This window comes from Emiliania huxleyi (assembly GCF_000372725.1).
Source record: "Emiliania huxleyi CCMP1516 unplaced genomic scaffold EMIHUscaffold_370, whole genome shotgun sequence".
Lineage (NCBI taxonomy): Eukaryota > Haptophyta > Isochrysidales > Noelaerhabdaceae > Emiliania > Emiliania huxleyi.
In genome coordinates, this window is record NW_005199193.1 from 79,051 (window position 1) to 90,285 (window position 11,235).

Sequence of the window (11,235 nt, forward strand, 5' to 3'; positions counted from 1 at the left end):
AGTGAAGAGAGAATGTAGGAATAGAAGCGTGCGCACAAAATAAGAGGAAAGGAAAGAAAGGAAGAGAGGGAAGAGCGGTACTGAGGAGAAAAGAGGTGAAGGCGAGACCTGCGGAATTTATGGAGTACTAGGAAAAACAATGGCTGATGGAGGAAGCGACAACCATAGCCAGTCAGGCTTATAGCAAAGTCGGTAAAAGGAAGAATATTGTAGAAAGGCAGTGCTTCAAGTACCTCTCTCCCGACCCCGAGGACCCTGCCCAAGCTGATGGTGCCCAGCCCAGAGGGCCTCAGGGGCTGTAGAGTCACACCTAGGAGAGGGGGTAGCTCACACCTTGTGGGCCGCACTGACCCTTCTCCCCGAGAGGCCCAACTTTGAGGGGCTGGTGAGAGCCCCCACCGTTGCGCCCTCACCTCACGCTGACATATCCTTTGGGAATGCCTATGAACTCTAGGGACCTGGGGGCAGCTTTGCCCGCGGGTGCCATGCTAGGCTATGGTAGCCATTCTCCCAGATTCTCCGGAGAGGCCGCAAAAGTGGCCAAGGCGGCCTCCGCTCAAGGATCGTTGGGATTTTCTGGTGACTCAGGACGGAGGGGTGCTGTCCGCCCCCGGCTACGGCCTACGCCTGGCACAATTTATTAGAAGTCGGGGCTTCATCTTCCGCCCGAGATAAAAATCCCTCTAGGGCCGTGAGCTCAACGCGGAGGTGGCCAGGATATGCCTCGCGCTGCACAGAGCGCGGCCATTCACGCACCTCGCTGCGACGGATGGAGGGAGAGACACGCCGAATAAGTGGGTGGGGGATAGGTTCGTACCGCGACCGGTAGTGTCGTATGGGGTGTACGAAGGGCCGGCCCGATTCGGGAGACCCGTCGAGGGATCTGGACAGCTCGAGAGCGGGGACGATGAGCTGCGGCTCGCGTTTGGGCAGGGGCTGTGGGGCGGCAGACTGCCAGACGACTGGCAGGTGATAGACGCGGAAATGTACGCGGTGCTGGCTTACCTGCGTAAGATGGCGACGTCGGAAGATGCGGCGGACAGGAGGTGCCTCGTCTTGAGCGACTGCAAGCCCGCGCTACAGCAAATCGAGGCGGCGTACCGAAGAGGCCCTCTTGAGGGGCTCAGGGAGTGGGATCGAGGGGCTCAGTTGGAGGGGATATGCAGATATCGCGCCCAGCTCGAATCCGTCACGTTCCTGTGGGTACCGAGCCACGCGGGGTGCGCTGGCAACGCCTATGCCGACGCCGCGGCGACGGCATACATGGGGGCCAGCGAGATTGAGGATGCCACCGCCGTCATCCGTGAAGCAGTGAGAACGCGCCCGTGTCTGTACACGGACCGCCGGAGGACGGCAGACAGAGAGGGGGGGCGGGAGGTACTGGACCGGAGGACCTATTACGCCACACGCGGCCACACGAACGAGTGGGTGCGAGGACGGCTCGGCGAGGGGCTCACGGCGGGATCACACACGGCGGGGGTGCCTGGGCCGCTGTGGAGCGATGTGGTCAGGGGAACGACGAGACACAAATGGGACAAGCGTCAGCGGATCAAGGATCAGCACGGCGAGCGTGAGATACAATTCGCCGACGTGGATGATCACAACGTGGTGACAAAGACCGTCATGGGAGCGCGGGTGCGGCAGCAGGCGGGGGTGCCACACGGAGCGCACCACGAGAGGATCATGCGGGGAGAGGCGGGGAGAGAGACCCCGGGCGCCGCCACGAGGAGCGAACTCAGGGGCTGCCTCGTATGTAAGGCCGCGAGGGACGCGGCGAGGAGGGCGGCACTAAAGCGGGACCCGCTGTGCCCGATCGTGCGGAAAGCCGCGCAGCAATGGACCGAGGAAGATGAGAACCCGCCTAGAGCGACAATGGCGCACTTGCTTAGCGGCGCCTGCCCGGGGAATAGGGAGCAGGCCAGATGGTTCCTCAGAGTAGCGCGAGCGCAGACGGGGACGGCGATCAGCAAAGTAGCGCAGGCGGCACCCGACTCCAAGGATACGCTGAAGACGCTGAGAATAGCGCATGTCGCTGCGCTGAAGGGCTCACGCTATAGGGTGCTGGATGAGGACGGGTACGATGCACTAGCACCAGCCGTCGGGGGGGTGTTGCCGGCGCTGGTAGATGATCTCCCGGAGAAGAGTCGGAGGGACCTTGGCGCCGGGGTCACGAGGAACTTGCAAGTCGTGGCCGAGGCGGCGACGGGAGCGGTGCAGAGGTGGATCCAGCTCAATGATGAGGCTACGGCGCGCATAATGAAGAGAGAGGAACACATCGAGTGGCTGAGGAAGCTCTTCGCTGGGTGGAAGGAGGCCCGGCCAGCCTTGAGGGAGTCGCGGAGGAGGAGGGATAATGGAGGTAACGTGGGAACAGGCCAACAGCCAGTGGGACGAACGAGGGCCGCGACGGCGGCTCAAGCGGGAGGGAGCGGAGACGGTGGGCAGAGAGCGAAGTGGGTGAGACTGATGATGCTCCTTCGACTTAGGGAGCGGTTCAGATGCTGGGCGGGCTTCAGGCTGGTGCTCACGCGAACAGGAATCGACGCGATGTGCAAAGCATACAAGAAGGGGAGAGGGAAGAGGAGAGACGCCGGTGAGGACGAAGCAGAAACTAGCGCAGACGAGAGCAGGGCAGACCCGGGGACTGGGGAGCCGGAGCAGACGGCATCGGCCGCCGAGGGAACGTTGGGAAGAGGCACGAGGAGGGCGGCGACTTCGACCGACTATGGAGGACCCGTCGCCAGACGACGCAGGGCAGAAGACGGTGAGGCGGAGCAGACGCGCAGGGCAAGACGAGGGAGGGAGCAGGACTTTGCGGAGATCAGCAGGAGGATGTACGAAGAGATTAGGAGCAGCAGGGACCCGAGGGACCATGTGGAAGACGGCTAGTGCTAGTCCCCCATCGGGAGGACGACCCCGGCTAGTCGCCGACCACACCCACAAAGAACCCTGCACAAAGATCGCAAGGGCGGGGGCCTGTTCCTTTTTACCCATCTCACAGTAGAGAGGTGTCCGTTTTTATTTATTTATTTATTTTTCAGACGCCGGCGTCATCCCCCTGCTCTGTCTCGCCCTGCGGCGCGGCAGCGCCCCCGTCGTCTCTCAGCCAAGACCGTGTCGTGCTGCTCAGGTCCCGCGCAGAGGCCGGCCAGACTGCCGGCGCGGGTTCGGCGTCGCCCCCTCCCTCGTCGCGCAGCCAGTCTCTCGTCCCCGGCCCAAGCTCGCGAGAGGAGGCGGGCCAAGCTGCGGCGGGAGACGCGGCCGCGGCGGGCGGTGCGGCCGCGGCGGCGGGCGACGCGTCCGCGGCGGGCGAGGACGCGTCCGCGGCGGGCGACACGCCCGCGGCGAGGTCCGACGCCCGCTGCTCGCCCTCCTCCTCGAGCAGCGGCGGCAGCGCCACCCTCACCCGCTTGAGGAGAGCGGCGCGGTGGTCGCCGCTCAGGCAGAGGCCGAGGGAGAGGCGCGCCGCGCCGGCTGCGAGAGAGACGCCGACGGCGGCGAGCAGCGCGACGAAGACGAGGACAGACGCGTAGTACGCTTGCGTGAGCCGGTCCACGAGAGCGCAACTGAGCGCGACGGCGAGCACGCCGAGCAGCTTGCAGCGGGGGAAAAAGTCGACCGCACGCGCGCGCACCGACAGGCCGAGGATCCGCCGCGCCTCGCTGGCGGCCAGCGGCACAAATATCAGCGCCGCCTGCGACACGCCCAGCGCCACGCCGCCGCCGAAGCACGCGAACCGAAGCCATGGCGCGCGCGAGGCGTCGGCGTGGAAGCGCGGCGCTGCGGCCTTGGCGAGGAGCCCGTTCAGGCTGAGGCTGAGCGTGACAAGCGCGCCGCTGGCCCAGAAGGCGATGGCCAGCAGAAGGACACGGTTTGGCGTCATTGTGGCAGTGCGCGCGCGTATTTTTTATTTTGAGTGCTTGACCCGCCATAAAAACGGTATGGTGCACTGCTCTCTACTGCTGCGGCGCCCCTGTCATTGCGGCGTCATTGTGGCAGTGCTGGACACGGTTCGTATTTTTTGCCTTCGATGTTATCTCACAAACATTTTTTATTTTGAGAGCTTGAGAGAGAGAAATGGCACTTGCAAATCCACGTACCCGCGGCCGCGGGCGCTCGCTGCCATCAAGAATCACAAGGACTGGTACGCGCACCAGGAGCTCGTCAAGGCGCGGGATGTGCACGTCAAGAACAACCCGTCCCTCGGAGACAGCGCCGTCAACAACCGCGAAGCCGCGCGCTTCGTCTCCGCCTCAACGCCTTTCGCCGGCAAGGCCTTCGATGTCCGTGTCGACGGTACGTACGCCACCGCCCTCTCCTCCGACACCCTCCAGGACGAGCTCCAGCGGAAGCTCGGCCTTTGGCTCTCCGCGGCGCTTCCCACCCTTCGGGTCGCGCTCGAGCGGGGCATGCCAGTCGATTTCTTCGGCGACTACCTTTACAACAAGGCCCACCACCGGCGGCCCCACGACGGCGTCCTCGCCGCCTGGGCGGACGCCATGCGCGCCCCGGCCAACGCGCCGGTCGTGCACGGCGACAAGGAGAAACCAGAGCTCACCCGGCAGTACAACGAGGGGTACAAGACTGACCTCGCAGAACCCCATGCGGGACCGGGGGGGTGCGATGAAGTGAATGAAATCATCTCTGGACGCCCCTCCTCAAGACCTCCTCGCCGGGCGTTGGCAACGCCTCGAGTGGCGGCACGCCCCCCTCCGTTGGCCACTCCTACGCCTTCGGCAACACCGAAGAGAAGGCCCGCCGCCTAAACATGGGCTGCAAGGCGCGCGGGCAGCCCGGCCAACCCTTCTCCCACAAGACCGGCCACGGCTACGTCAAGGCGCATCGCGGTTTCTACGACGACGCGATCTTTGTCAAGCGCAACAACTTCAACCTGCTGCTCCACGAGAGCGACGTTCGGCGGCGGCTTCTCGCCCACCGCCGTTCTCAAGCTGCGCCGCGCCTCGCGCGCAAAGTCGCGCGCGGCAGCGTTGACCGCACAGCCTACTCGCCCAAGTACTCGCTCTCTTTTATGTCCCACCATGCAGAGCGCATCTCTCTCTCTGTTGTGCGAGGCGTGAACCGCGCCATTCGCTCTCACCTGGCAACCCTGTCTGCACGTCTCGCGCGCGCGTGAACAGGGCTCCAGGCCCCAAATGACGTGTGAGTGTTAGAGTTGTTTGTTTGAGCTTGACCCGCCATAAAAAGTTACCGCCGTGCCGCCGTACCGCCGCTCCTACAGTGCCGCGCCCGCCGTGCCGTATGTCCCGTCGTCCGATGTTCTGCCTGCCGTCTGCTGCCGCCGCGCCAGGGCCGGGGAGCTGAGGAGCGCACCCAGCGGGCCGGATGATCGGGATCGGGTTGCGGGCACCCTCTCTTTTCCTCTCTATCTTCCCGGGAAAACTGCGTGGAAATCGTCAAATTTTTGGCTCTGAGCCGAGTCTGAGGCTGGTTTGGGCCCAAAATCAGCCAAATTTTAGGCCAAATCGGCAAAATGCCGGGAATTTCGCGGAGAACCCGTGTATACCTGGAAATTACCCTGCGACCGCCTGTGGGTATTTTGTCGATTTCCTCAATTTTGCCTCAGATTTTGCCCCCGACCAGCTCTCAGACTCAGGGAAACTCGCGAGTTTCCAGAAATGCACTCTGCACTTCCCTTCCGACGCGCATTCGGCCGTCCATTAGGCAGCTGGGCCAGGGGCTTGTAGAGATGATATCCGCGCAAGCGACGCGCAATCGACGCTGGCGCTGGCTGGTTGGCGGGGTAGCTGCCATGGCCATCGTACTGACCTTCGCCTCTTACGCCTCGTCGCCCGAAGTCCACGCCGATCCTGCGGCCTCAGCTCGCGAAAAGGCTGATCTCACTGCCGAGGGGGTAGGAACCATTCTGGATGTGGAGTGCGCAGTCTTCGAAGAAGCGGGCCGGTTCGACGCCGTTGTTGAGGGGGCGGCGGAAATGACGGCGGAGGAGGAGCGGCAGATGATGGACTTGTTCGGAGTTAACGCCAACTGCCAGTTGTTGATCATGCATGCCCTGAAGCCCAACGTGGCGGGGCCGGAGGGGATACCAATGTATCCCGACAGGGAGATTGTGCGCCCTCCCCACTCCTGCCACGTACACTTGCCCGCACCGCACGTACACTCACTCGCGCCACCAAAGCAAAGTGCGAGAAGGATCCCCTTGGCATGACGGTCGAGGCCTGCACCGAGGCGCAGTGTTTTGTTCTGATGCAGGTCTGCCGAGACGCAGCCGAGATGCAGCCGAGGTAGGAGCTAGGACGTCCCTGCGAGGCGGCCGAGAGAGGCGGCCGAGAGAGCGGCGGCCGAGAGAAGACCTCCTTGATGGCCGCCACCGCGTCGGAGCGCTCGCAGTGGCCCAACCTGCAATCGCCGATTGCAGGTTTCGCTGGCCTGCGCTCCACGCGCACCGCCGCGGCACCGCCTCGCGCCGACAGGGGCAGCTCGCTACCCCTGGCCGAGCCTTCAAAGGAGCGCGCTCCTGGCCACTTCGTCCTCCCACACGGCGCATCGCCGCGAGCGGCTCGTCGAGCCGCCGGCGCTCCGGGCTCCAGACATCTCGCCGCGCGGGTTCTCGTGCAGCCTCCGGGCTCGCGGCGCGTGCAGGTAGCTTAGGCCGACCCCTCGCGACCCTGAGATCGCGACGCGAGAGCTCTCCATCCCAACTCTGCGCACGCTCGCGCCGCTCCGCTCGTGCGCAAGACACGCTCGGCGGGCGCATCGCGCGGCAGGCCGCGCGTGCTCCGTACGGAAGGCGCACCTCCCGTGTGCCCCTTGCGACAGGTACCGCGGAGGCGCGAACGCGAGCGCGTGGCGCTCGGGTGCACGCGGCGGAGGTCGGGAGAGGGCTCGCACACCCTCTGATCAGCTCGCCTCACGCGTGGGTCTACGCACGGTCCGGGTGGTGGGTCTACGCCCGCGAGACGGGCGGCGCGCAAGACGAGCACGCCCTCACGCGGAAGGGTCTGTCGCGCCGCACCGCGCGGATACTCGTCTCGCTCTCGCTGCAGCCGGAGCGTGGTGTGAGAGGGGCGTGTGCTCGCTTGCTAGAGAGCCTATCCCGAGGAGCCGCCGAGCGTGCGTCGGCTGTCCGCGAGCGCGCACGGCACGGATGTCACTGCTTGGGTGCCGTTGGTAGCGGGCTGCGATAAGCACGAGAAAAGTAAGTGTCCCCAGGTGCCGCACGTGTGTCATGCGTTCAGGCTGTCTGCTCGTGCTGCTCTCGTGTGGTGAGATTGCCCACGTGTTTGTTCTTACGGTGAGATTGCCCACGTGTTTGTTCTTACACCTGCGCGTGGCCAAAGCAGCCGGTCTGGTGACCCCTCCTCCGCACTTCGCCGCTTGCACCTCGCGTGAGCTCTCGAGCCCCTCGCGCCACTCTCCTTGCCCGAGACGAGCTGCGCGCCGCGGTCGCCCGCGCTGGCCGGGAGGCGGCGTGGCTCGCAGCACAGAGGCCGATTAGCGCATGCCTCGCGGCCGCCGTGTCAGCCCGCGCGACATGTCACGAAGCGCGCGCGGTGAGAGCGGTCGCCCTCTATGGTGCATACGGTCCGGACGCGTCTGTACTGTTTCTCCCGACCAACACTGATGACACTCTGCGCCCCGCGCGCATGCGTGATGGGAGAGGCGCGGCTTCGGCTATGTTGCAGCTGTGTGTGTCCTGCTGTGTGGACACGAGAGCTGGTACAGCACGCTCTATACGTACACCAAAGCCACACGCGGCACCTTCTCTCACCGCCCGCACGGACTTCTCTCAGAGGGAAGCTACCCGAGCCCGCGGGGACACCGGCCGGCACGAAAGGAGGGCGGCGCCTCGAGCTCGCGCGAGCGGCGAGCACTCGACGAGGTGACCGGAGGGCCGGCCGGCGGCGGATAATGGCAGCAGCCGGCTCCGGAGGGAGGTTGCGGCAGCAGAAGGTGGCGCGGCGAGCGAGAAGGGGTGACGGCGCGCGGGAAGAGGTGCACGGGTCGTGCGCGCCGCTCGCGAGGCGCTCCCGGTGTCTCCGGCGCCGCAGCCGACCGGCACAGCACGGTTGGGCCGGCGGTGGCGCCTCTCGAGCGCGAGAGGGCGGTTTCTCGGATGCGCTCGGCCGCCTCTGCTCGACGACACGCTGAGAGAGCCGCACAGGGAGACGGTCGATCGCGACGCGAAATCGGACGACACAGATCGCTTTCGAGTCGTCTCGAGGCACTCGAACCGCCGCGCAACCGCCCGTGGCGGCACGGCGAAGGGCTGCCTGGGCCACTGCTACCTCGGCCGAGCAGATATCCGCGGTGGAGAGCGTCACCCCATCTCGTTCTCCTCTTTCCTTTTCTCGTGCAGGTGGCCGCCAAGTGTTGCCAGTGCGGGGTTACCAAGGAAAGCTGCGAGGCGGCCCAGGCGGGCTTCCCCGAGGGGATTTGGAAGGTTCAGCAGCCACCCCCAACCGACGAGGAAGCAGGTTATGCCATCTGCGAGAAGGCGGGTTACCCCAAGGCGGGCAACAATGGCGTCTGCCCTGCGGCCGTGCCCTTTCCCCCGCCGGCCCCGCCAAAGCCGCCCATGCCACCGGGCCCCCCACCGACTAGTCCTCCGTCGACTAGTCCTCCGCCGTGGTACGAAACCGTATTTGCACACTTGCCCTGGCTCTGGCGCTGAGCTAGCAGCAGGAGATGTGGGTGGGGAGATGGGAGGACGAAACGAGGGGGCGAGGCAATGCTGGCGATCGAGGCAATGCTTCCTGTGCCACTAAGTGTTACGCTGCGCTCCCTTCGGAGAGAGCCCCAGAGTTCTACCGCGCTCCGGATCCTCTTTAAGCCAACCTCTGAGAGAGTCTGAGTGACTGGCTAGAGACGACGACGACCGGTGTGCGGTGATGATTTGGGTGTTTAGACTTGTTTTTGTGGGTGTTTGGCCAGCCAGGTTTAGACCACTTGTTTTTATGGGTGTTTGGCCAGCCAGGTCAGTCCGAGTCGTCGCTCCCCCCGCTCGACGATTCCGCCGCCTTCGGGGTGAGGAGAGAGATCACCACGACGGTGATGTTGTGCTTCGTGAAAATCAGTCAAAAAAGCCCAAAAAATCGGCGCCTGCGGCGGGCTTCTTGGGGCTGTGGGGCTGCAGCCCCAGACCCCCTTGACTGGGGGGACCCCCCGCGAGAGCACCCCCGCCGCCCCCGGGGGCCCGTCGTCACCCCGGGGGTACAGAGCTCGATGCATTCCAACAAAACTGAGCTGGTGCGCTTCTTAAGGGTTTCAACACCGGAAGTTTAACTGGGACTTCGAGCCTGCGCAGACATTCCTAGGGCTAGGCAAGTGGGAATATGGCGACTACTTTGTGATGGACCATCATGCTGCAGAAGACATTTATCATCTCAGAGAGAACGTCGACTTTTTTCAGACGCCTTTGGATGCTGCACTGCGGGTAGTCGAGATGCGGGGCGACTACCAGCTTCAGACCGGATGGCGGTGGGACAGGGAGTACGGTCCTGTGCCTCCACCGTCGCCGCTGCCAACGCCACCGCCGCTGCCGCCACCGCCGCGTGTTGTCGCCGGCTACACACAGCTACCAGATGTGCACGCTAGCAACCCGACTGCGGACTGGCTCCTTTTCCATCTTCAGGCGCCCAGACGAAGGCACTGCCCTTTTTGGGTGTTATGATCATGTGCCCATAGCTGCCCTACTGCCCCGAGTCAACCGCTTTGAAGAGCTCCTGTCTTGGGCTGAGGAGCGCGCCGCTGCCAACGGCATCACTCTGCCCTACCAGCAGCCCGGGTTCAAGCCTGAATCAGTGATGCCGCCGGTTCGCACCCCGGCCGCCGCCGCTAGCTCGGCCGCCGCCGCTAGCTCCAGCTCAGATGATCCTCTAGATCTCCCCCCTCTAACCGCTGATGGGCCGGTGTCGATGCAGCTTGCTGAGCCTGAAGGCGAGGAGCTTAGCTTTATGGACTCGGTGTTCTGTGACCCCCCGCCTGAGGACGGTGACTGACTTCTAGCTGTGTGTATCGCGCGCCTTGCGGGGCTGTCGCGGTGTGTGCGTTAATACCGCGCAAAAGGGCTCTACCAGCGCAGACGCAGATACTCTGCAGCGCCGCCGCGGCTCCCCACCCTTTTGCGCAGCAACACCTTAAACTTTTCAGGCCCTCCAAATTCGGGTCGGAGCGTAGGCCGTACGTAGCGGAGTGGGCCCCGAGTTTGAAAAGGGCGACGGACGCTTAGCCAGTACGGAGTAGCGGTGCAGAGCGCGAACTCGCCGTACTGAGCCTAGCGCAGCGCGAACACGCCGTCTGAGCCTAGCGCAGCGCGAACTCGTTGATCAGTGTTTCTTTTTTTTCGATGGGGATGCTGGCTCACGAGGGAGCTGATGGAGGCGAACCGGGAGTCTGCGGCGCAGGCGCTGGCGGCGGCCGTGACTGCCGAGCGGAGCGGTGACACGGCATCGGCCGAGCGCCTCGCCGCCAAGTCGCAGCGGCTCTTCCCCACGAGCGACGCGAAGGCCTTCCTGGAGCGCCTGGCCGGCGGCTCGGCACCCGCGGCGGCTCCGCAGGGAGCGTCGGCGGCGCCGGCGGCGGCGGCGGCACCCGCGGCGGCGGCGGACGGTGCACAGGGCCGCCCCAACGGCTGCGCCGGCGCGGCGGCGAGCAGCGCTGCGGCGCCTCCGCCGAGCGAGGCCCTCGCGCAGGTGCAGCGCTCGAACAGCCACTACGAGATGCTCGGTGTCGCAACCTCCGCCGACGAGGTCACCATCCGGAAAGCGTACCGCAAGCTGGCAGTCAAGCTGCACCCGGACAAGACGTCTGAGGCCGGCGCCACAGACGCCTTCAACCAGATCAACGCCGCCCTCGAGACGCTAACCAACCCGGAGCAGCGGCGGCTGTACGACCTGCGGCTCACGCAGGCGATGTGCGCCGGCTTTGCGGGCCCGCAGGTCGCGCCCAAGGGCGCAGGGAACTACTGGAGCGCCGTGCCGCCCTTCCCCGCCTCGTGGGGGCAGTCGAGAGGAAAGCCAAAGGCCGCCGCGTCGGCGGCGGAGCTGGCGCAAGCTGCCCGCCTTGCCGCGGCGGCCGCCGCCAGATCCGCCGCGTCGGCCGCGGCGTCGGCCGCGGCGGCCGCCAAGCGCGGCGCCGCAGGGAGCGGCGCCGGCCCGTCCGCCCCGCAGCCGCCGCCGCCGTACGTCCCGCCGCCGCAGGTTGCCGCTCCGCCGCCGGCGCCGTACCGGGTCCAGTGCGGCCACTGCCACGCCA

The 11,235-nt window shown here is 65.5% G+C and overlaps 5 protein-coding genes across 5 annotated transcripts; 3 read left to right on the forward strand and 2 right to left on the reverse strand.

Annotated features, from left to right (window-relative positions):
* Nucleotides 1-984: 984 nt before the first annotated feature.
* On the forward strand, nt 985-2,354 carry EMIHUDRAFT_242862 (hypothetical protein; the record flags this gene model as incomplete). The annotated part of the gene is made up of 2 exons (XM_005771793.1): nt 985-2,211; nt 2,289-2,354. 2 exons carry the CDS (start codon nt 985-987, stop codon nt 2,352-2,354), a joined length of 1,293 nt encoding a protein of 430 aa, XP_005771850.1.
* Nucleotides 2,355-3,037: 683 nt separating this feature from the next.
* On the reverse strand, nt 3,038-3,883 carry EMIHUDRAFT_117964 (hypothetical protein; the record flags this gene model as incomplete). The annotated part of the gene is made up of 1 exon (XM_005771794.1): nt 3,038-3,883. The coding sequence occupies one exon, from the start codon at nt 3,881-3,883 to the stop codon at nt 3,038-3,040; it is 846 nt and encodes a 281-aa protein (XP_005771851.1).
* Nucleotides 3,884-6,331: 2,448 nt separating this feature from the next.
* On the reverse strand, nt 6,332-7,331 carry EMIHUDRAFT_444890 (hypothetical protein; the record flags this gene model as incomplete). Its single annotated transcript, XM_005771795.1, has 1 exon — nt 6,332-7,331. A coding segment is annotated over exon 1 (405 nt), but the record flags the coding sequence as incomplete, so codon positions are not given.
* Nucleotides 7,332-9,563: 2,232 nt separating this feature from the next.
* Nucleotides 9,564-9,980, forward strand: EMIHUDRAFT_242865 (hypothetical protein; the record flags this gene model as incomplete). The annotated part of the gene is made up of 1 exon (XM_005771796.1): nt 9,564-9,980. One exon carries the CDS (start codon nt 9,564-9,566, stop codon nt 9,978-9,980), a length of 417 nt encoding a protein of 138 aa, XP_005771853.1.
* A 375-nt stretch (nt 9,981-10,355) lies between these two features.
* On the forward strand, nt 10,356-11,215 carry EMIHUDRAFT_117966 (hypothetical protein; the record flags this gene model as incomplete). The annotated part of the gene is made up of 1 exon (XM_005771797.1): nt 10,356-11,215. A coding segment is annotated over one exon (860 nt), but the record flags the coding sequence as incomplete, so codon positions are not given.
* Between the last annotated feature and the right edge of the window lie 20 nt (nt 11,216-11,235).